General features: G+C 35.8%; 1 protein-coding gene and 1 pseudogene across 3 annotated transcripts in view; one reads left to right on the top strand and one right to left on the bottom strand.

Annotated features, from left to right (window-relative positions):
* The window catches only part of UBXN2B (UBX domain protein 2B), a 26,685-nt gene extending 2,100 nt beyond the window's left edge, over positions 1-24,585 (top strand). Inside the window, exons 2-8 of one of the 3 annotated variants that reach the window (XM_006923980.3) lie at positions 3,204-3,307; positions 9,044-9,194; positions 11,422-11,505; positions 12,330-12,439; positions 15,008-15,145; positions 19,371-19,532; positions 20,500-24,585. In XM_006923980.3, the coding sequence (XP_006924042.1) occupies positions 3,204-3,307; positions 9,044-9,194; positions 11,422-11,505; positions 12,330-12,439; positions 15,008-15,145; positions 19,371-19,532; positions 20,500-20,662 (912 nt within the window). In that variant the 3' untranslated portion in view covers positions 20,663-24,585. Of the gene's footprint in view, positions 1-3,203; positions 3,308-9,043; positions 9,195-11,421; positions 11,506-12,329; positions 12,440-12,762; positions 12,854-14,704; positions 14,975-15,007; positions 15,146-19,370; positions 19,533-20,499 lie in introns of those variants that run through there. The other 2 variants (XM_025041169.1, XM_025041170.1) reach the window with 2 other exon arrangements.
* LOC112472739 lies at positions 10,986-11,104 on the bottom strand (annotated as a pseudogene).
* Positions 24,586-25,174: the final 589 nt, after the last annotated feature.

Raw genomic sequence — 25,174 nt, forward strand, 5'->3', positions numbered from 1 at the left:
TGTGCTCCTTTCACCCCCCAAAGTGGGGAACGTTCCGTGGGAAAGTTTGGGTAGGTTTGTTGGTAACAAGACTAATCCTAAAAACTTCAGTATTCATTAGATTTCCAAACATTTTCAGAGACCTTTGTCTCTTCTGGTGCCCTCAGTCCATCCATACACGTGGGTTTAACAGTAGATTAAGGTATTTAATCACCTTGTGTATGCTTCTGTCCCAGTTTCTTCCAGAATAAGATCAAAAGAAAAAGAATTTCTTAATTCTGTGTTTTCATGGAGGTTGGGGTTGGGGGGAATTAGGGTAAACTCGGTACTTATTAGGGTTAGGATTAGGTTTTGGGTGGGACAAAGGGAAAGTTCTATGAGTGAGAAAAGAGTGAGACAGTCTGATACTGTGTTACAGTGGCCACAAGCGTCCTAGTCTTGTTGGACACCAGTATCCTATATCATTGGTTCTTGGCGGAAGGCTTGTTAAAGCACAGATTGCGGGGCCCAACCCCAGAGTTTCTGTTTCATTAGGTCTGGGGTGGGGATTAATCATCTGCAGGTCCCAGGTGATGCTAATACTGTTATTCTATATAAAAAAATCTGTATTATAACTTCTGGCCGTTGTCACTCTAAGACTGAGAACTCCAGTACTTTTAATCTTTTGTTATATACTTGATTTTCTCATTCTCAGTTATCCTGCCTTCAGGTTTCTTTTCATATTCTTCACCTTTCAGATTCTAGAGAAAAGATTATTGGTGCTTACATACTTTAGTCTCTTTGTGTAACTGAAATATCTTTGTAACCTAATTATTTCACTTGTGGAACACTCTGTCCTGTCCTGATAACTCACAACGCATCATTACTTCATAATGCACATGTTTTTATCTCTTGTTTAACTGAGATTTTGTTGTTGTTCTATTGGTTTTGACCAGTATTTCAATTTATTTTGCTCAGTTTAAATAATTATTTCTTCTGCTGATGTGACGTCATATGCTATGTCATATAAATTAAATTTCTTTATAATATTTACTGATGAACTTATGCCATGTGATGCTACAGGGACATCATGACTCCTGGCATTAATTCCTTCTAAATATCATTTCTTTTCCTCTAAGTTAGTGATGTACCATTAATAACTAGGACCCTTCAGCTAGGTGGACTCCTTGTTCTAATATAATTTTCTCCATATTCCTACTTTTTTAGTTATATATTCAACATTCCATGGATTCAAAAGCATCGTTTGCTTTATTTCATAGAAAAAAAATTATTCGAATGACAGGGTTTATTCAAACCTTAAAGCAAAAGCCTAATAAGTTTTATCTATATCTCTTTATGATGTGTTGTTGTCTACATAATTCAGCTTGAATTTGTTGGGTGCCTATTAAGTACTATGTTAGAAAAAAATGGAGAAACCTAAATTATAGCAGGGGGGTATAAAATAGTAAGAAAAGTACATAAGTGATGACAATATAATGTTCAGTATAAACATCAATAATAGGATAGCACGTGCTACGAGGATTTAGAACAAATATCATTTAGTTAAGAAAATTAGGAAAGGTTTGGAAAGATGGCTGAAATGGACCTTTAAAATACAAACATTTCTATTGATGGGAAAAGGAATAGCATAAAAGTAGTTCATAGATCCAGGATAATATAATCAACTCAGGAGGCACTCTATAAAGGAATAATGTTTTGAAGAGATTTCAGGGAGGTAAAATTTCTCAAAACTTTGGGCCCAAGTTGTCAGTATCTGTCTGCCTACCTGCCCCTCCTTCCCTCCCCCACTCTCTTCCCTTCCCCTCCCTCCCTCCATCCCTCCTTTTCTCCCTCTCCTCCTCCCCCCCCTCCCTCTCCATTGTTTATTTGTTTGCTTGTTTTGATGGGTAGAGTAGGAAAAGGCCATAGGAGATATATAGATAACACTGCAGGAAGAAAAAAAATCTTGAGGAAAATGAAACACTGATATAATCATTATTAAACATTTCTTAATAATATTTTCTAGTAATTGAACAATTGTCTTATGTTTCACATATATTATGTATTCTGTAAAACAACCCTCTAAGGTAATTTTTTTAAAGACATTTAAAAATGAGGGAACTAAGGCTCAGAGAAGTTAAAAAATTTGCCCAGCATCACACAATAAAGCCTAAGTTAGGATTTAATTCCATTCTTTTAGGTTACAAAGCAGTTTTATAATTAGGATGTCTAGCAAAATTGCTGTTAGAAATGTGAAAGTTGATGTGTATGGGGATGGGGTGAGGATAAAAAACTTGTTTTGTTTTCCTTTGTGTATATTTTAAAAGTCGACTGATAGAATCTTCAGAGAATTAATGTTGCCTCAATACTCTTCTTTTCCTTCTTAAGAAAGAAGCCCTGGAGGTAGTTTTAAGATTTATTGTTTTTCTAGAAGGAATACGTTATCTGAGTTTTTTGTTTGTTTGTTTTGTTTTGTTTTTCCCCAAAAATTTTTTTGAAGATTATGGCCATGCCATTTTTAATTGAATAGCCACAAAGGGCATTAAGGAAAGTTTTTGAGTTGTCCAGAAATATCAAAAGTTGGAACAAAATAACTTAAACTAAACTGAATTGTTTGGATAACTTCTTAAAATTCCAGTTTCAAGAACCATGCTTTATTTCCTTTCGAAGATTCCTGGCTATATATCTATAAAGCATGATTTGATAGTATTGCTTTCTAAAAGTTATACAAACCATATATATAATTCATTGTCTTTTTCAATGTCTCATTTTCCTAAACTTTATGAAATGTACATATCTGGTAGACCTTTAATAGAATAATTTTGAAATCGTTTTATGTGTTTGGATTTCGAAAACTTGAACAGCTAAATGAAATAATTTTTGAGATCCAATGAGAGCAAGTTGACAGTGTGAAACATCTTCAAGTATTTTTAAAAGAATTGTAGAATTGTGAGTTCAGCTTTGGAAATGATCTGTTACCAAATGCAGTTTTTGAAACTTGAACAGTTATTTGAAAATAATTATTGTAACTTTATATATGTGACATTTTGCTTAGTTTTATAAAAATGAGAGATGCAGCGGTTTTATTTTGGAAGAGAGTCATCTTCTGAAACAGCAGCCTCCGCTTTTCATTAGAAACCTTTACTATGCATTTACAAGTTAACGTTCTACTCATAATTTCTAGTTTTGTAGAAGAGTTTATTTCTAATGTTACATTATACTATAACAAACCTGTTATTTTACAGTTGGCCTTGGCAGAATTATACGAAGATGAAGTGAAATGCAAATCTTCTAAACCTGATAGACCTGACGTCACAGTCTTTAAAAGCCCGCGAACACCACCTCAAAGGTAAGTTTTGTCTTGTTTTCATCTTGTTTTTGAAAATTATATCCATTTTTAGTTCACTAATACCAAATTATTTTAAATGGCCTTGGAAATTTTTTAAAAATCTACAATTTCTTAATATTATTTAGGTACTGTTCCTAAAACCATAATAGCCAAAAAGCTAGGAGAAACTAATGAAAACATTATTTTAAACACCTAATATTTTGGTAGACTTCATAGAATTATATACTGAGCATTGCTTTTCCTCAGCACAATGGTTCCTTCTTGAATGAAAGCTACAGCCCCTCTCCCTCTAAAACAGCATTTATACACAATTTTGTCAATCATTTTTAAGGGTTTGTGTGTTTCTTAACACCTATCCATGGAGCACCTGTGTGTCTTTTATCTGTCATTTAAGACTGTAATTTCAGGAATCTGTTTTTGCTTCCGCTGGATGGTGACCTATCTCATAAGTGACCTCTAGACAGTATTTCCTATCATTAAAATCCCGGAACTATAAAAAGAACCAACCGTGAAGATTTAAGAGATGAGAGCCAGGCATATTATGAGTTTTCTTGTTTCTAGGAATATTTTTCATTAACGTATTTTTTAGTACTGCAGATATCATTACTGGGGAGAAACTTGAATTTTCCCATTATATCTCATTCTTAGAAAGTCTGTTATTTACCAAAAGCTGAAAACTTCACTGGAAATTATGTTTTGTTTTTTTTCCCTGCTTGTCACTACTCGACATCCTTTTTATTTTTTTTTTTCCGTATGGGAGATAAAAATGACATATCTTTCTGGACCTGAAAGAGAAGAAAAAATATTTATAATTTTTTCCCCAAATTTTTATTTTACAAATTTTCAAACCTGTAAATAATCCGAAAAAGATTCGTACAGTGAATATGTGCTGTATGTGCTTCAGCTGTGTTCACCAGCAGTTAACATGCGACAGCATCACATCCATGCAAGCTCTCTCTTTTACTCAACTGCTTGAATGTAAATCACAGTCATCGTTAACATGTCGCCCCCACATACTTCAGTGTGTAGCTCCGAATAAGAAGCACACATGCCTTTTTAACTTTGATAACACGTCACACCATAGAAAATGAAAATTTTATAAAATCATTTTGCATAACTATCTATAGTTAGGTATCTCTTAGAGCCTTTTTTGGATTTAAGATCTAGCCAAGGGCCATGCATTCCTTTTTGATTGTGCCTGTTTTGAATCTGAATCCAGAGCATTTGCCCCACCTTTTTGTTAAGCTTGGTTTTCGCTCATCTGTATAATCTAAAATGTATTACGGTGACTTTTTTGAAGAGTCAAGGCCAGATGTATTGTCAAATATCCCACATTCAAGGTCATTGTTTCCTCATGATTAGATTCCTGTTAAACACATTTGCTGAGTACTAGTAATCGATGTTGTCTGCTCTATACTATGTCACATCGGGAGCCACATAATTGCAGGTTTTCTCACTGTTGGTGACATGTTCACTTGCTTAAGGTGCTGACCACCACATCGCTCCACTGTAAGGTGCAGATTTTCCTTTGTAATCTGTAGGTTGGTATCTTGACGCTGTTTGAATATCCTATTCTTTCACTTAATTTTATTTCACATATATGTGTATACATACATATGTATGTATAATATCTAATATATTACTGCTTCTTTAATTTATACATTCTCCAAAGTTTTGAAAATACTTAAAATATTTATATACCAAAGGTTTACTCATTAACTATTTGGCTGTTGTTTCCCCATTTTGAGCCTATTTTAAATGACTTAATTTGTTCATGGTATAACAAATCAAAATATTTGACTAAATTGACTTCTTATAATTAGATTAGTATATTAATATTTTTCTTGCTATTCAAGTATAAGTATTCAGGTATTTTAATGAATAGTTTTTTTTCTCTTTTATGTTATCTGAAACCATGTTGCCATTAGTAGTTGTAATTTGATAAGGCAATTTTTAAGGACATTGTGCCTCAGATTCGATCTCTACAGTTATTTACGTATGCAAAAGGAGGAGCTGCTGTAAATGATACTTGTTGAGACTTAAGCTTTGTTTAATCTGTTTAAAATACAATGTGAAACAAATTATTGCAATTTTTTTTTTTTTGCCGAGTATGATATTTTCTAATTCAAAGTATACAGTTCTTTTGGTTTCAGATTCAGTATTGACATTTACCCAGTTTCATTACATGTCTAATGCTTTGTCTGGTACAGAAAACGGTGCTTATGTCCATGGTCTACCTTCTTGGACAGTATTAGGTATCAAAACATTTATCTGCTCATTGTCTTTTAAGCTAATATATTTCTACTCTCTGAAACTCTAGACATAAAATCATCTCTCTTTATTTACAAAAGGAAGAATAGAATCTATAGAAAAACTTTCAGAATATAGCCTGACACCTGCTTTAACATATTCATCTACAAAAAGTTATATATCACAAATAGAGCTTTTAAAAAACTTGAATATCCTTGTTCAAAAATGTGAGAACTTAAAAAGATATCCTCTACAAGTCATTAGATAATGGTGTTTTAAGAATTAAACGAGATAAAATGTGTAAGATGTCTAGCACAATGTTGGTACTTAGTTGGGCCTTAAAAGATTATTACGATGTAGATGAGCATAGAAGACAAGAGACAGAATTCTAGGAACAAATGGGCACAGAGGAAAAATAATAAAAATAATGAGGCATTAGAAAAGGATCGGCAGAACTTTAATAGACTGTCCAAATAAGGTCAGATAGGTGGAGTACTGCCAGGGCGTGCTTCGTGGACATGTGACCAGTGCAGTCACAGATGCCATGCTTAGAAGGGCCTCATGCTTTGTTGTTATTGTCTTAAAATTCTTAATAAATTTTGAACAAGGAGACACATTCTCTTTTGGCACTGGACCGCACAAATGTGCCAATCCTGGACACAGGCACATTGTGGAGCCTCGAAAGCCAGGAGAATTGCACTTGTATAGAAGGCAGCGGAAAGCCAGTATATGTTTTTCTAATGGAAATTTTGTGATAACTAAAATACAATAAAAGTTTTGATTCTAGAGATAGGCACCCCTTGGTTATATATATTTCTTCTGTGTTCTAATAAGGTTTTGCCAGTGGACAAGTTTTTGAAATTCTCTAAGCTTCACTTTTATCTGTAAAACGGGTATAGTACTATTGTTTTGAGAATTAAATGGGCACATTATTTTCTCTTTGTAATATTAGCTGTTATTATCATATACTTTTAGGAAAATAGGACTGGCAGTACAATATAAAATGAACTGTAATGGGGAGACCAGGATAAGGGGACAAAGAAAGGAAGAAGAAAACAGCGGTGGAATCTAAGGAATGTAAACTTTCAGATTAGGGTGGCATCAGTGGAGGAGAAAGGGTGAAGTCGACCTGGGAGCCTTTCAAAAAATTTATTATAGAAACTAGGTGACAGGAGTTATAGGGAGTAAGTGAACGGGAAAGAGAAATCTTAAAGGTTCTTATTCGGGGATACAGGAAAAAAATGTGATTTTTAATGGGAAGATAAGTTTAGTTTTAGAGAGATGAACTTGATTCAAGTAGGGCTTTTAAATTCAGCACTGGAGAGTAAGTAAGAGGATGCTAAAAACATATGAGAGTCGTCTGTATAGGGGAGTTTGTTATTCAGAGGAGCTGAGAAATATTTTGATGATCAGATGAGTTTAAAGACGATAAGAGTCAAAGATATAGGCATGCTTAATCATGAAAGAGGAGAAATGGATGGATTGTAGATCTAAATATAAAGGGAAAACAGTAAAACTTCTAGAAGAAAATATAGTTTCTTCATGACCTAGAAGTAGGCAAGGATTTCATAAACGGGTAATAAAAAGCATAACTTTAAAGAAGCTAGTAAATCTTTTCCTATGTCTGGTTTCCCACCAAGGTCTTTTCTCACCAAGACTGAGATTAAAAGGAACTATATAGTTATATTTTGCCAGATTAGAGACATGGGACAGGGAACAAAAAAGCTATAACAAGAGACAGCTACAATGGGAAGCTTTTTTCTTTCTTTCTTTTCTTTTTCTCTTTTCTTTGATTCCCCGCCCCTCCTTTCTCATTTCCTTTCCCTTTCCCTTCTTTCCTTCTCCTATGTACTTACAATCATCTGCTGTACTTACAATCATCTCCTTCTACCACTAACACTTAAGAACCAGCAGCGTTCAGCCTTGCCTGCTGCGCGGGCTCTGAGTATAAGCTTGGCGGGAAGGCTTCTTCCATTGGCTCCTGTTCTGAGGAGACTCAGGCCCCAGTGTACTGCCCCAGAGCACTTGAGAGTGGAGGCTGCCCCACATCCACTTCCACCCCGCCTCAGCTGTTCCGAGCCAGCCGACAAAGTAATTCAGGGTACCTGAGAGGGGGAGCGGGGACTGAGGAAAAGAAAGAAGACAGTCAGAAGTGCAGGAGGGAGCACAGATTCCGGACTGTGTCCCCGAGTTTATTTACAACACACTACTTATAGCATCGCAATGAGAAAACAGCAGTCAAGACCCAAGGTCAGCCAAATTACTTATCCTGCAAAACAATGAAGTTCTCACAACTCAGAACTCTCTGCTAAACTGTAGCAAAGAATTTGCAGTGATTGCTATGTGAACAGTTGCAAGCTTACAGAATTCAAGATAAAACATCCTTGTTTCTGTCTTCTCGAACCAGTCAAGGAAGGTTCAACATCCTCCTTTAAGTACAACTGGTTTTTAACCCCTGACATTCTGCAGCAGTTCTGGCTGCGGCTCCCCACACTTGTGTTAGGGGGTTCTGCTTCCTGGTAGCCACTTGTTCTCCAGGTGGAATTTTCTTTCATTTACAGTGAATTGAGAGCTGGTCTGCCCTTTCCTCTTTCTGTTCAGTTTTGCATTAACTAATTTTGGACAGAGTGTTGAAGGTGACCTCTCTTTTTAGTCTCCAATGCTGATGTAATTTGCCCCCTTTGTTTTGTTTTATGAATCAGTTCAGTGCAAATTTAAAACTGAATTAGAGGGTATGGGTAAACACTTGCTCTGATTGTCATCTTACACTGGAAGGCCCCATGTTGATATTTTAACGCTTGTATGTCCTGTTGTTAGTCTTGATTGAAAAAAATCTTAAAAGATAAAATAAGATACTAATTTCATGTAACGGTAATTTTTATGTTTCTGCGGATCATTTTGAAGTTGGAGTCAGAGTAGAAATCAGTTACTACATATGTAATACACTGAAACATTTATAGTCTAAATTATTTACCTTAAACACAGGGGTTATAATTTTTCAGTCCAAAAATCCCTGAGGAGTAGACCTGTTCTGTGTAGCCCTGTGGTCCAGATGTAGATGTTCACACTAAATTAGAAGCCTCTTCACTAACTAGGTGCCTGCTGAGTGTGGATTCCTCAGAAGAGAACTTAGCCTCTGGTTGTCAGCACTGCTTCTCCCCCACTCCCCTCGACCCCATCCCCAACCCCCAACACACACCAAAAGCGCTTAAGTTGTGAAAGAGATGCATTTAATAAGCAACTGCAGAGAGTGAGAGAGGAAGAAACGAGTCAGTTCTCAGGCCAGATGCTGAACTTACTACAAGAATCTCCGCAAACTCCATGAGAAACTATATGAACTATTCACTATTTAATTCCTTCATCCACGGAAGGCATTTAAAAAATTATTTTTTAAATAAAACTTATTTCCTAAAGCTGTGGCTTTTTACTTTAAAGTAGTTTATGTCTGTATTATAAGTTTTTATTCATGAACTATGATGTTTAAAGGTTCTGCTCAAGGGAACGTGAATACAGTGGATTACATATAGTTCGACCTTCAACTGGGAAAATTGTGAATGAACTTTTCAAAGAGGCAAGGGAACATGGGGCTGTCCCTCTGAATGAAGCCACAAGAGCTTCAGGTGATGACAAATCTAAGGTAAATGCTCAATTTTAAAACTAAATATGCTATTTATATATTTGATCTTCTCTGTAGTTTTTTTATATTATTCCTTTTCTAACTATATATATATATTTTTTTTTTTTTCTTTTTGCCCAGGAACTTTTTTTTAATTTAAATTAGTTTCAAGTATACAGTACATTGGTTAGACATCTAACTGTATATTTTTGTTTAAAATATTTTATTCATTTTCATAACATTATAATCTTTCTATTAATGATTGAAAGTCGAGGCAGTTTCTTACATTTCTATGCAACTTCTCTACTTACCTTTTTATTTTGAAATAATTATAGACTCAAGAGAATTTGCAAAAAGTATACAGAGGGGTGCGGTGTACCTTTCACCCAGTTTCCCCCATTTCCCTAATAGCTAGTGATGTTATTTGTATTTTTCTAATGGCCTGTATTGTTGAACATCTTTTCATGTGCTTTTTTGCTATTATTTTTATTATCCTCTTCAGTAAAATGTCTCCTCATGATTTTTGCCTATTTTCAAATAGATTGTTTCGTTATAAACAAAAGTGAAAGTTCTTTATATATTTTAATAGATATGGGTTCTTCGTCAGGTACATGGTTTGTAAATATTTCTTCTTAGACTGTAGCTTGTCTTTTTAGTCTCTTACCAGGGTTTTTCATAGAGCAAAAGTTTAAATTTTGATAAAGTCCATATTTTTTTTTTTATACTTTTAGTGTCTTGTCTAAGAACTCACCTAACCTTAGGTCCCAAAGATTTTCTCTATGTTATCTACAAAAGTTTTATAATTTTACATTTCACATCTAAACCTATGATGCATTTTGAGTTAATTTTAGATAAAGTTTATGTCGAGGTTTATATTTCTAATTATAGAGGTCCAGCCGCTCTACCGTCAGTTGCTGAAAAGGCTCTCCTTTTTTCATTTGATTATTTTTGTACCTTTTTCAATTTCTACAAAACTTCTATGCAGCTTTTATAACTATATCAGCTGACATAGTATGGGTATACTTAAAGAAAACTTCAAACATATTTTTGTGTATAATTGTCATATAGTCTCATAATTGACATTTCTCAAGCTGAATTCCTTTATCAAATCATTTGGGGAGGTTTTCTAAACTACCACGTAGCCAGAGGTGTTACAGGTAGGTGTCAGGTGTACTCAGCCACCTGTCTTTCGAAACAGCCTTTGTGGTCATTGTGGCAGACATCCGCTGCTGAGAGCCATAAATTTTACTTTTCATTACTCACCAATAGCTTCTAATTCTTTTTCAGTGAATCTAAAGTGATTTTGGTTCTTCAGGTTCTCCAATTCTATAAGAAAAATGTGGAATTGGTATAATTTAGTCTAAGAAAAGAAAGCAATGTGATAATTAAAAGCTTGTTTATGATATAAGTTGTGATTAGAAGGAATGGGGTGTTTAAACTTATATGCTATATCCTACCTGAAAAATAGAAGACCTTGTGATTAATATAGCAAAATTAAAAGTACAATCATAGTTGATTTGTTACGGTTGAATAAAACAGCTTATAAAATATAGAGCTTTTCTTCAAGGTAATTTATACTCATTTATAAAATTTTTCCTTTACTCTATGAATCTCTTATTTACTTTGTGAAATACGATTTATACATTATAATTTTCATTATAAGACTTGTCATAAAATAGCGGTAGCATTTTATTTATTTTTATTTTTATTTCTTTATTTTTTTTAAGTGAGGCAACCCTTGGTTGAACTCACAGATTGCAAGGACCTTGTCAGTTTATAATCCCTTATTTTTTATTTTTTTAAATTTTTTTATGCCTACAGCACCTGATCTTCCTAGGTGGTCTCCCATCCAAGTACTAACCAGGCCCGACCCTGCTTAGCTTCCAAGATCAGATGAGATCAGGCTTGTTCAGGGTAGCATGGCCATAGACAAATTGTGGTAGCTTATTAAAATCTGTTTATACTTGAAAATATATATTTTGGTATATAAATATATTTCTTTGTTTAAGATTGGCCTAAATTATTTCAGATCCTGAGTTACTAATGTTTTTATGGGAAGAAACATAATTCTTACTTGAGTACACTTCTCTGTCACATAAAACTCATTTTAATATAACATTTTCCTGGAAAGTACAAACCAGTTTGGCTATTTACAGTTGACCTACTTTTAAAATATATATCACATATTATTGTGACATTTTGCTTAATAAGCCTTATGAATTTTTAGCTCACTTGCTATGTATTTTAGTCATTTACAGGTGGAGGATACAGATTGGGTAATTCCTTTTGTAAGCGATCTGAATACATTTATGGAGAAAATCAGCTGCAAGATGTAGGTATAGTAATTAGAATGAAAAATTATAGATATTTGCCTCTAGTTAATACTGTTTGTTTTAAAGTTAAAAAATTATAATCAATAAGTATAATCTTTTTGTTTTATTACTTTAACATGGATTAAAAGGACTAATGTGTAAGTTTTCAGTATCAGATTTTATATTTTGCATCCCAGTTGTACCTTGCACTTAGAGATATGTAACTATTTGTTAATAGAATGTATGATTCACTGTAAAAATGAGCTTATATATATTATAATGATTATTATAAATGATGTACTGTCATAATATAGAATGAACTGAATTGTAAACATAGAAACACCTGAAGTCATTCTCTGTTTCTGTTGCCTTTTGAAATTTTGGAGTTATAACTTCATTTTAAACATGTGCAGTTTATCCTTGGAGGGTACTGGAAATCCTGTCCTGCCCCTTGGAAAGAATATGTAAGCTCTGTAGCAGAGAAGGTCCAGATGAAGGAGAAGGGTGGGTGTGGAGTGGCAGCTGGATGCTCACGTTGCTTTCGTCGCTTTCGTCTTCTCACTGAATTAGAAATAACTGTCCTTCGAGGCCACGGTCCAGCTGTGGGACCTTTGGTATTTTAGCCATTGTCCATTTGTAAAGCTAAATACAAATCTGCTTAGCAAACACACATGGTTTCATTTATACCTTTATTTTAACTATTAATAATGAATACTGTGAATAACTCCATGTTTTAAATTAAGTAAATGGTTTAATATGTTGTGATAATCACGTTTGAAACCTAAAATGATTTGATGCAGATGGATGTTTGTATTTCTTTATCTTTTTTTTCTATGCTCAAAAGGTTCAGATTTTGCTTAAATTGTGGAGCAATGGTTTCAGCTTAGATGATGGAGAATTGAGACCTTACAGTGACCCAACAAATGCTCAATTTCTGGAGTCTGTTAAGAGAGGGTAAGCTGGATTATTTGTATTCTATTCGTTACTTAAGGCGGGACTTTTTAACAGACTGCCATTCAGTAGTGCACTACTGGTTTTTAAGAATTATATTATATAAATGGTTCCTGGGGGGAGGGGTGAAGGGTATTTTTAAGTATATAAAGGACATGTTGCTATCTGTAAGTCACTAGTTCTCTTTTGTGGTGGGTGGGGGAATCTATAGACATTTGGTCTCTTTTCCCAACTCTGAGAAGAAATATTTTAATATAATAAATCAGTGAATCGATTAGCATGTAGCTGCCCATCCACTAAGCCACTGTCCTGCTTACTGTTGACAGGGTGACTCTCATTGCATGTATGCCTGAAATTGAGCAACTTATATTAGAAATCTTTTAAAGTGGCATTACTGCTGGCAGAAGATTTCAAAAGGTTAGTTTGAAGTTATAATTTATGAAAGTAAACCAGATACATAGTACTCTGACCCGTCTAAAGAACATCCTAACTCACTAGCTCTTCTTGCTAAAGGATGAGCTATTTCGATGAGCAATTCATGGTGAACTGGGAGATTTCAGTAGGGTCAAAGGACTAGAATAGGAGATTATATTCTATCCAGGAACTGAAGGTCGGGCTTTCCAAGTGATGAAGTATGTCCAAGGAGAGTGGCTGAAGTGGAATGGAGATGAAACGCATTAGCGTTGAGGCAGTGAAAAAACTGAAGGAAAGAAATTTTAGAACACTAATTATTAGCATGAATTTTGAATTTAATTCAACAAAGAAAATGTCACGATACCCAAAAAAGACAAGAAATGCTGTAAATGGTATGCTGAAGTCATCGAGAAAGGTGGGAAGCTGTCTTGGGAGACAGTACATGGTGAGTGGTAAAGACAAGGATATATAATAGTATAACAGTGCTGTGGACTTGAAAACCCGCAACGTCACTGCGAAGGAGCTGGGAGTGACTGCGTAGGGGACACATTCATCTGCTAAGCAAAGATAAACACTACTGTTGAAATTAATGCTTATTTCAAGATGGTGGAAGAAAATATATTGATGATGAATGTATAATAGATCAAAACATATATCAGGACAAATAGAGACTCATGGACATGGACTATAGACTAGTGGTTACCAGAGGGTAGGGTGGTTGGGGGAAGAGAGAGGTAGACAGGGTAAAAGGGATCAAATATGTGGTGACAGAAAGAAATCTAGCTATGGGAGGTGAACACACAGTGTAAACATATATGCCTTACTGTTAAAGTGTACAGCTGAAACTTACTGGATTTTGTTAACCAATGTCACCATAAAAAATTAATTAATTTTTTTAAAATTAAAAAAATATATAAGTGAAAATAATTTATAAACCTTGTAGGCTCCTGTTCACACAACCCTGTATACTAATTTTTTATTTTTAATTTGAGCCATATCATATCTAGGACAAAGTATGATCAAGAACAGTTTTAGAAAAGACTCTTTAAGAGAAATAACTAATATCAGATAGTGGTTGTTAACTGTGTATGATCATTGTCCTGTTTTTTAACAAGTATTTTGTAACACCACCTTCACTGTCCTCAAAGAAGAACTCATAGATGATACAATTTACATACGCATATTATTTCCAAAAAAATGATATAAATTTTATCTTAAAAATACTGAAGGAATAAAAGAAAGTATTTTTTATCATAAGGTTATATATATTCAGTTTATAAATAACCTGGGTACGACTGCACCAGAAGATGTAATGAAGTAGTCAGATAGTTTTCACCTGGATGCACTCTAGCACTTCTCATGTAAATGTGACAGGTATAAAAACAGAATAATGGGGTACACGAAGTTGGCAACTTCATTACTATAAATGGCATTGCAGTCAGGGATTTGGTAAAGTTCCAGACAAAACAAGGTGCCATCTTCCCTCCATTTATATGGAAGGTGGAAATTTCAAAATATATTAATATAATACAAAGAAAAAAATAGTTTTTGAGTTTTTGCTTATATGTAAGCAGACCCTAAGCCTTAGGTTTTAGGCTCAGACATTATGAACAGTGTTGTCATCCTGTGACTTGGGCATAGCAGTCAGTGTTTCTCTGGTTTCTCTGAAACCCTAGACACCCCTTCATTGTACAAGATGGCTCTCCCATGGCAGAGCATCTCTGTCCCCTTCCCTGACCCTGAGCAGCAGCTCTCATGAATCACATGACAGTCCAGAACACTCCTGTCAATTTTGAAAACTTCCTCCAGAAAGTTTAATAATAAATATCTGCATTAACTATTACATCTTTATAGGAATTTTCTAGTGCTAATTTAAGGTATGAACCTCTGCCTTACGATTTGGCTTTCTGGATGTCAGAAGCGCTTCAAGATCACTAATGACAACAAAACCCTACGTTGAGAATCACTAAGGAATAATGTGATGTAAGTTTAAGGAAGAAATATTTGCAGAGACTAATCAGTCATCACAGAAATTTTACATTATAATTCAAGCAGAAATTGCTGTTTTCCAGTGTAGCTCACAACTCAATTACAGTCAACAGTGTAGATTCATTTTTTTTTTAAAGTTAACTAAAACCGTTTTTCCCTTTTCAAAAGGGAGATTCCCCTGGAGCTTCAGCGACTAGTTCATGGTGGCCAAGTGAATTTGGATATGGAGGATCATCAGGATCAAGAATACATAAAACCCAGATTGAGGTTCAAGGCTTTTAGTGGAGAAGGACAAAAACTTGGAAGGTAAATTCCTAAAATGAGAAAAATACTTGTCTTTGTTCAACATGATTTTTCTTTGAGAATAAAATAGCAAAATAACCTAGAAAGTAAAACCTAAGACACAAACTGTAAAGACTGCTGATAGAATTAGATATGCAAAGCTGGTGATAATATTAGTAGCTAATACTTAGATATCAGTAACCACTTCCTAAGTACCTCACATACATTAATCCACTTACTTAATCTTCACAACAACTCTTCATGTAGATACTGTTATTCCATTTGCAGTTGTAGTATTTTGCCCAAATTGATTGAGTTGGGAACTGGTTAGCATGTGGGATTCAGAATAGGTACTCTGACTCTCTAGAGTCTGTGACTTTACGATTATGCCATCCTGCTTCTTTCTGATTATGTGGGTCCAAAAGGGAGAAATTATAAAGGGTTATTGGTCAGATAAAACAATAGATGTCTTAGATCATAGCTTTAGGTATGCCTGTCTGCCGTAAGTAATTGTTAAGTTCTTGCAGCAGGAGCAGTGTGCGTGTGAAGTTGGTTGTTTTCAATATATCTTAAACAGCCAAACCCGTTCTTCAAGTTATGGAAGCCCCGTATGGAAAACACACCAAACCCGAGCTCCTCTGGTTGCAGGACAAGGAGGAAATTGTCTTTGAGACATTTCCAAAGAACCTCTAGGACTTTGCTTAGCACAAATTAGAATCCAGTGCGGATGGTGCAATGCATGAGTGAATTCCTCTGTAACAGTCATGGCTCATAAGACTTCCTGAACCTTGTAAAATATGTCGGTTACCCTCTATTTGTCCACGTGTTACTACAGGTGACCTGTGGAATTGCGGCATTGGCCCTATTTGCAGTATAGCCTTTCGTGCATGCTTTGTTCCTTTTCATATGATTTCTTCCCTTTAAGTTCTTTTCAATTGCCTTGTGTGCACTGGTTCTCTGTTCCCCTCTCATTTCTCAGTATAGGAAAGACTTCAATATCGGTTCTTTATATTTGACTTTCTCGAGTCTCCATTTCTGTATCTTTTTCTGCTTTTACAGACCGATCTCTGGGACATGTAGGAAATACTTGAACATGTGTTGACGTGGGGTTTTTTTAGGACTCAAATCCTTCAATTCCCAGTCACAGGTCTGCTCGGAAATGTTCTTCCTCATCTCTCTTTGCTACCGACACAGGTCAGGCTTCTCCTGAATTATTCTGTTTCTTCTCTCCTTTTGTTTTTATAACTATGACCCCCCCGCCCCCAGAAATATTTTTTAAAAATATTTTTAGCACTTCTCATTTTTTTACTTAATATTTATTGAGATTATGATTTTTAATTAGAACACAGGTAAAACGCCCAGTCATCTCTTTTCCTTGTACATATTCTATTATTTAAATTTATGAGCAAGAATTGATGTTAGAATGCACACCTTTTGTTAGTAGAAGTACAGTAAATCTAGAAGTTGAAGAAGGTAGCATAAAGGAAAGATAGCTGAGAAGAACCAGTGATTATTTATAATCAGTAATTTCAGCTCATGAAAATAAGAATATTATCTGGTAATAGTATCTTAGAGAGGCTATCCTTTTTTTAAGGCAAAAAGCTAGAGGAAATGACAAAAAAAATGACAGAGGAGAATAACAAAGATTAGGGGTGATAATGCTCTGTTACTCTCTAGCCACATTGGTTAGGGTCTTTGATTGTAGAAAATGGAATCTGCTTGCTAGTTTAAATAGTAAAGGGTTTCTTGCATAGCCTTGGATGCATTACAAATTTCTGAAAGAGATAGCAAACCAAGCATCTTAGAGAAACAAATAAATACAACAGGAAACTTTCTAGAGAAAACACCTCCTGTGTCCCCATCACTTTGCTCAGTCCCCTTGAAGCTAGGGACCAGACACTAGAACATTCCATTATACCTGCTCAAGAATAATCAGGTGCCCCCAGCACCTTGGTAACCAGAAGAGCCGTACAGCTCCCACTTCCAGTGCTTGATTCCAGTTCATATGTAGTTGTTTTCGTTTTAATTGTTTGCTTAGTAGAAGAGTGGAAACAAAATTCTAGCTGCAAGGGAGTCTGAGCAGTGTACTCTTTAGAATTTTCAGCTTCTGATGTGTAGGAGATTTACACTTGGAGATTAGTGTTGTGAGCCTGTATGATGAACATGAATCCAAATATTGAATAGTCGAATATATATTCTAAGAAAGCAAAGAATTGCATAGAACACTTTAGAAGACATTAAGAAATATATTGAAATATAAAAGTTATAATGGTCAACATTTATCAATTCAGAAAGTAACTTTCTACAATGGCACATTTCCTAAGAGTTCCACACAACTATTTACTAAACAGAGAAATAATTAAAAAGAAGCAAACAAAGCAGAAATGGAAATAATCCCATTGTCTTCCATAGCTGTGGCAGTCTAATTGCAAACAGAACATTACATAGATAGAAACTAACCTAATTATTTGTGACATGCAAATAATTATGGGGTAAACCTAAATGTAATAAAATATTAACCAGTACCCTCAGTTTATATAATAGGGGCAAGCAAGTCATGGGTGTAAAACTGCAAAGTTACAATGCTAGAACAAATGATACTATTTAATAAAAATTAGCTTAGTGAGCTAGAGCAGATGCAAGACGAGCAAAATCCTAAGAAGATTACAGAATCATTTTTGATACGCAGGGCTCACAAGCATTCACTGTAGGCTTTTCACCTTATGTGTATGAAGATGAAAATCATGATGCGAAGTACGTCTCTCTTTCTGCCTAAGAACAGTCACTGTTTGTCCTCCTTTAATCCAAGAAGATTGATTCCCTTTGCTACTCTTGCTCGTTCCAGCCACCATACCTGCGGCTTGACTTCATCTTGGTCACTGGACCCTTGAGGACTCTTTTTTCTAAAGTCCGATGGCCCCTTCTTCCCTGCCTTTTCTTCATTTCCTTATCCCAGCAATTCTGCTGTCCCTTGCCTTACCGTACGGCCCCTGGATTTGTCATACTCTGTGCAGTTCAGTGCCACGGGGTGGTCGCACACCCGTGCTGGGCAGGCAAGCCACGCCTCTCCCATTCTCAGAGAACATTCCCTCTGTTCCTTGCTTTCCCTAAGCCTCCTGTTCTACCCCTCCCATCCCAGCGGATGTGTTCTCAGCTTCACTGAGAAAATAGAGCCTGATAAGAATTAGCTTTCTTAATATATTCCCCCAGACTCTAGGTTTATTAAAATCATTCTTACCTCCTTTTCAGTCTGAAGATGCTTCTCCTCCTGTCCGAGGGAATTGCTCTGCTTACAACCTATATCCATCCTTTCCTCCAGTTTGCCTACCTCATTTATCGATTCCGTCTTTTACTTTCTTAAAATTTTCTTTTCAACATAATACTTGAAACATACATACAGTATATTAGAAATGTCACTGTGGTTTGATCACTCGAATGATGAGGAGGTTTTAAGCAGCAAAGTGGTGTGAGTTGAAGGCTAAATATTAAAGTTAACATAACTTTAAAATATTATTTTATATTTTACATTAAGTTAATTTAATGCTGATATGTGCAAAAATAGCTGGCACTTGAAACAGCGTTCTGGGACGTCCTGGGGCAGGCGTCCCTCTTGTTACTGCGCTTTGCTCTGTTGCTCTTCACGTATGTTACATTTTTTACAAATCGAAGGCAGGACCCTCTGGTAGAACAATTGCGACTTGCTGTATTGCAGAGTTTGCTTTATCGTGGTGGTCTGGACCCAACCCTGCAGTATCTCTGAGGCGTGCCTAGAGAACACACCTTCATAATATAGTTTTATTTCTCCCTATTTTATAAATGATAGAACTGGGATTCAAAGAGGTTAATTTGCTTAAGTTTACTCAATTAACATAGCTGGGATGTGAAACCAAGTCTGTCTGTGCTCCTAGTCATTCTTTAACATTAACTCAAAGTCATTTCTATTTCTGACTAAAGACTTATGCTAAACAGTCTCATGAAATCTCAAAGGGATAAAGAATGCAAAGTTAGACTTTGGAAGAGATTGGATAATCTAAATAAGGAATCGTAGAGTCCGGAACAATTATAATATAATGAAAGAGGTTTGAAGAAGTATAGGAGACTCAAAGGAAGTTTTTGCTAGTCCTGAAGCCATACTGGAGATAACTTGAGAATCAGGTATGAGTCTAAGTGGTTATTCCACTGCCTTGAGTTTGTCATATGTCTTATCTATTCAGATTTGTGTTCTAATTCTTTAATTCTTCTTTCTTAGCCTTACACCTGAAATTGTCAGTACACCTTCCTCCCCAGAAGAAGAGGATAAGTCAATATTTAATGCAGTTGTTCTTATTGATGATTCAGTGCCAACAACAAAAATTCAAATCAGGCTGGCAGATGGGAGTCGTTTGATACAAAGATTCAATAGTACACACAGGTAAGCTTCTAGTTTGCTGTTACACACTTGGTTAATTATCTGTGTAAAGCTATTTGTGACCTTAGTAATGAACATGAAATTCTTTAGATTTACAGTATGTTTTTGACAGAAGAAAAATCTTTTGAAAGGGTAATAGCTATTGTAAGAAGTGAAATACTTGGTATTTAAACATCCTCTATAAACTGTCCAGATACAAATGCAAATCCAGATATCACTCAAAAAAATAAAGAAAATAGTGCAGTTTTGCACTATTGTTACAGCCATGTAAAGTGGAATCAGATTTAATTTAATATAGTAAAACCTTATTCAGTCTTTATTCATATAAAATTTATGGTAGTTCTAATTGGAATTAACTTTCTACATAGCAGATCTAATATAAATTTGTAGTGTAAAGTTTATTTGTGTTATTATCAAACACTTCAAATAAACCATTTTACATATCATTTTAACATTCACTCATATATAGACATTTAATAAGATATTATTTTAATTTGTTTATTGTATTCCTCTAAGGGATACATTTATGATCTTAGTTGAGTTACTATGTATAGTTGAAAGTAATTTTTAAAAATTATTCTTAAGACTTTTTGTAGTTTCAGACTCACTTTGACACAGGCCTATTCTAGGTACCTTTTTCTGGATCACGTGCTGCTAAAATATTTTATACTCTGAAAAAAGCAGGACTTGCATTTTCAGTGTAATAGCATGGTTGACATTTATTTTGTGCATAACTCATCTGAAGTTTGTGTGTTTTATAGTAAAAGATATTAGATACATTCCAAAGTCAATCTTCACATTTTATCTTAAAGCTCAGGTAAAACCATCTATTGAAATAGTGTAAATTAAAGAAAGTTACAGCACATTTAACTAAGGATGAGAATTGTGTAATTCTTATCTAATTTTAGCTAAAAGCTTACATGGCCAAAAAAGCTTCTGTGTCACAAATTATTTTTGTCTTATTTCGCAGGATCCTGGATGTTCGGGACTTTATTGTGCAGTCCCGCCCTGAATTTGCAGCTCTTGACTTCATTCTTGTGACATCATTTCCAAACAAAGAGCTAACAGATGAAAGCCTGACACTACAAGAAGCAGATATTCTTAACACCGTGCTACTCCAGCAGCTAAAATAATATTGCTCCTATTCATGCAGTAGCATGTAGGAAAGAAAAGGTGCCATATGAATAAGGAAAACACTTAAAACAGCATAAAAAATTATTTTTATTATTTATATGGATACATTTTAGTGTGTCCGCCAGCCTTCTTTTAGATGATTTTGGACTAGGAATAGATCTTGAGATAAATAACGGTTGAGTTTTTAGTTGTAGGGCTGGCTTTTGTCAATAGCTTTTAAATGTCCAAGCAAATCCATTTGTTACATGCTCAGTGTTCATGTAACAACATTGTTGACAGAGAAAATGAACAAACCTCATTTTGATAAAAGCATTTGGTAAAATTTGCACTAAAGTTTCTTGATGCTGCATTGATCAAGAGCCGTTAAGAAACTTTCCGATCAAATATTTTGAAAATTTTTCTGTGATACGTACTGAAAAGTATCTGTATTCCGATTTTATTAAGCATCCTTTTTACTTACTGATTTAGCTGTTTTACTGTATCAAAAAATAGTTCAAGCCTTGTATTTTATAGAACTGTGACCATCATAAACTAGAAACAGAGACATCAGGGTCAACAGTTCTTGAGAAGATGTGGTAAACAGCACTTTAAAATAGAAGAATTACAATCTCTCCTAGAGCCTGCCTTGATCACATTCATTTATTCATTCAACACATTTTTCTAGGGGGCCTGCTATATAGACTAAATTCCGTTCTAAGTATTCAACCCAGAAGGTATTCTACTCCAGGACAAAATGAGTGTAGAAATATAAGAATGTAAATTCTGTCAGGCAGACTGGATCTAAAGAATGACCAGCGTAAATATTTGCATTTCTGCTGAAGCCAGGTATGTCCTGAATGAGGCAGGCTACATCAGCAATGATAGAAAAGCTTTTCTTCTTTCCTCACACCACTTCATCTTTGGTCACCACTCCTGGTTAGTTTTCTGTTGCTACTATTACAAATTACTGCAAACCCTGGCTTTATAATAGTACAGATTTATTATCCTCTATAGGTTAAATATTCAACATGGGTCTCACTGGGCTTAACGTAAGGTGTTAACAGGGCTGCATTTCTTTTGGGAGACTGCACGAGAAGCATTTCCTTGCATTCCAGGTTCTAGAGGCCGCCTGCATTCCTTGGCTTGTGGCCCCATTTCAGTCTTTAAAGCCAGCAACGTTATATCTCTGCCCCTCGTCACATCTCTGTGACAACAGCCAGGAGAATTTCTCTGCTTTCAAGGACTCATGTGATTAGATTGTGTCCACCAGGTAATCCAGGATTATCTCCTCATCCTAAGGTCTACAGTAACCTTAACCACATCTTTAAAGTCCCTTTGCCATAAAGTGACATGTCATTGGTTCCTTCTGGAGGCCACAGGGTGAATCTGTTCTTTGCCTCTTCGGCTTGTGCAGGCTGCTGGTAACCCTTCCCTTAGTCTGTCTCCCTCCAATCCCTGCCTCTGCCCTTAATCTTTTACTACCAACTTTGATTTTCCTCCTTTTCTCTTACAAGATCCCTTGTGGTTGATTACATTTAGTTTACCTAAATAATCCAGGATAATCTTTTTACCTCAGAATGCTTAATCACATCTGCAAAATTCATAGGTTTGTGTATTAGATATTGAGCATTTTGATGGACCATTCTATCTATCATAGTTTACTCCTGCCTCAAAAGCCCACATCTGTCCCCAATAAAATCACCCCATTCAAAGGGCCTCAGAAGTCTCAACCTTTTATAGCATCAACTTAAAATGCAAAATCTTATCATCTAAATCAGGTATGATAGGCTATGGTATAATGCTTGGGACAAAATTCCTCTCCATCTGTGCACCTGTGAATCTAGAAAACCTATTATTTGCTCCCAAATATGAAAATAAGACAGGCATAGAATAACAGTTATAGACATTCTTGTTAAAAAAAAAAAAAAAAACTAGAAAATGAAATGAAAAAATGAATCTCAAGTGCCAACAATTTAGATCAGCCAGGCTCACTCCGGTAGGTTTCAGAGTCTGGGAGTAGCCTGGTTCACAGCACTGTCCTCTGTGCTTGTGACGCTCTCCTAGTCCTTCCTGACTTTCATGGAAGGTAGCACCCGTCTGTAGCTGAATGGTTTTGCCAGCGTGTTTCTTGCCTGTGGAATTGTGGGAGACCCAATGATCTTTCATGTCATTCTTTCTCTCTTAGTTTAAGATGGCAATGTCTTCTGGTATAACATTTTCAAAAACCTTGTGGATCTTCTTTGTATGTTAGAGGAATTCACTCCACAGAGGCTCCTCCACAGTTTTCCCTTGGATAGTCCCATCTATTTTTTGGCTTTTTCTGAGGTGGCTGAGAGGATCTATAAGTCACACCCTTAATCTGTCCCATTTGTGTGACTAAACACTCAGGCCTTTTTGATCTTTCTCAGGTATTAGCAAGGGGTTGAACAGCACCCTCAGCTCTTTCCTTAGAGCAGGCTTTCCTAACAGGCAATCTCCCTCAATTTATCTGCTCCCCCTACCCCTCCACGCCGCCATTTCACTAAGAAGGAGCAGGCTGCGCCTTCCAACTTTGCTTAGAAATCCGTAGCCCAATATCTTAAGTCTACCGCTGTGACTTCCGCTTCCTAAATAACTTCAGGGCGCAATTCGGCTAAGCTTTTGACCACTACACAGCTGTAACCCCTTTCCCTCCCATTTCCTTCCGAGCCCTCGCAGCACTTTTGATGTCCTTACTTCTGCTAAGTCTGCTTAGACAATTTGGAGATTCTCTATGACAATTGTTGTTTCTACCTTGCTCCTTTTCCAGCCCTCACCAGCATTAACACCCATACATCTAATAGTATTCGAAGCAATCTCGGCTTTTTCTGTCATGCTCCTAAAATCTTCCAGCCTCTACACACACCCCAGTTCCAAAAGCCACTATAGGTATTTTTTACTGCAGCCTATTTCCAGGTATCTAGAAAACTCTTCTGTGCCTACTCACTGCCAATTGACTTGAATGTGCCAATAGATTTGGAATTACCTTCCTCTGGAGGCTCTGGTTGGAGGCAGTGGGCTACCTATAGCAGGGGTTTTAACACTGGGAGCGCTACCAGAACTGCCACAGGATCAATCCCACTACCGCAAAGAAAACGTTTTAGTGTCGTAATGTAGACTACGAAGATTATTCCTAAGTCTTCCCCTCAGAATGGGAAACCCTGTTCTTTTCTACTGATTGAAAACAACTTGGAGAATATAAAAATAATAGTTCAAAAAGTCAATCTCAGTTCAAAAAGAGACCAGGGATATACCACATTTTCATTTTCACAGGAGCAAAATCATCTTCCTAAAGAAATAATCTACTGAAACAAATGAAATAAAATAAAAGGGCAATGCCCTGTTTTACTAAACCCTGTAAAATTATTTGGCCTTTTGTAGTTTCTTTTTATCGATTAGGTGGCGTGCCTGTAGATGCACATCCAAAACGAGAGCCATTTTTGTGTATAAGTCTGCCAAAATACAGAAATTTAAACATCAGAAGGGATGAACAAAACTGTCACACGAACTACATTTTTCTTCACTTAGAGTCATTTTTCTGACGTTACTACTGCAGTCACTGTAATTTTTTTAAATCTGTAATCACCTCAAAAAAAATTGTCACAGTGAGCAGTTAGACAACCAAGTGTGAGGTCAGTTGTTTTGCATGATGTATGTAATCAAGAAGTTTTAAGCGTCTGCTTCCCAGTAAATGTTTTCACTGGCACTCATTGAAAATCCTTTTCAAAATGTCCTTGATTTACAGTTTTATTTGAGTGGCTTAACAGAATATTTTAAGCATGAGTAACATTTCCTGTGATTTAATTTCCTGTGGTGTACCCTTTTTGGTGAGCAAAGAAACAACTGAGTTGTAGCAATGTTATCTCGATTTCCTAATACTGTTTTGTTTTTATTCCACCAAAATAAAGTTGCAGATTTTTCTTAACTTTTTGCTAACAGTGGATTTCTGAAAACCTTATCACAACTTGTTTTTGTCCTGATCGGTAATACAAAAAATTCAATGGAGAATATTGGAGGATCTCATTGACTTTATTGAGCAGTTTATAAACCAGGCAGCATCTCATCTAGCAAGCAGAGATGAGCTGCAAAGGGCTCCAAAAAGGGAAAGCTTTTTAAAGAGAAGACAAGTCATAATGAAGATTTTTTCAGGTTTGGGTAACCTACCTCCCCATGGGCGATGAGAGAGGTCTCTGGCAGATTACTTCATCTTTCTGTGAACATAAAGGGACTATGTAATAAACCTGACAAGCTCAGTGACCAAAAATAGCCACACAGGATGGTCTAATCACAAATTCTGAACTGGTACACCCGTCGGAACTAGCACTTCCTTAGCAAAGGTCAATTTTTACCTTTAGTGAGCCCTGCATCTAGGATAGAGGACCTTTGAAGTGTCAGTAATTTTCTAAACCCCTGAGGGCACAACAGCAGGCACCAGAGCACAAGGCCATGAGAGCACAAGACCACCGAAGCCCTCACTGCCTTGCTCCCCAGCATACCATCTCTGCTGTAAATGT

Source organism: Pteropus alecto, unplaced genomic scaffold (assembly GCF_000325575.1).
Source record: "Pteropus alecto unplaced genomic scaffold, ASM32557v1 scaffold87, whole genome shotgun sequence".
Lineage (NCBI taxonomy): Eukaryota > Metazoa > Chordata > Mammalia > Chiroptera > Pteropodidae > Pteropus > Pteropus alecto.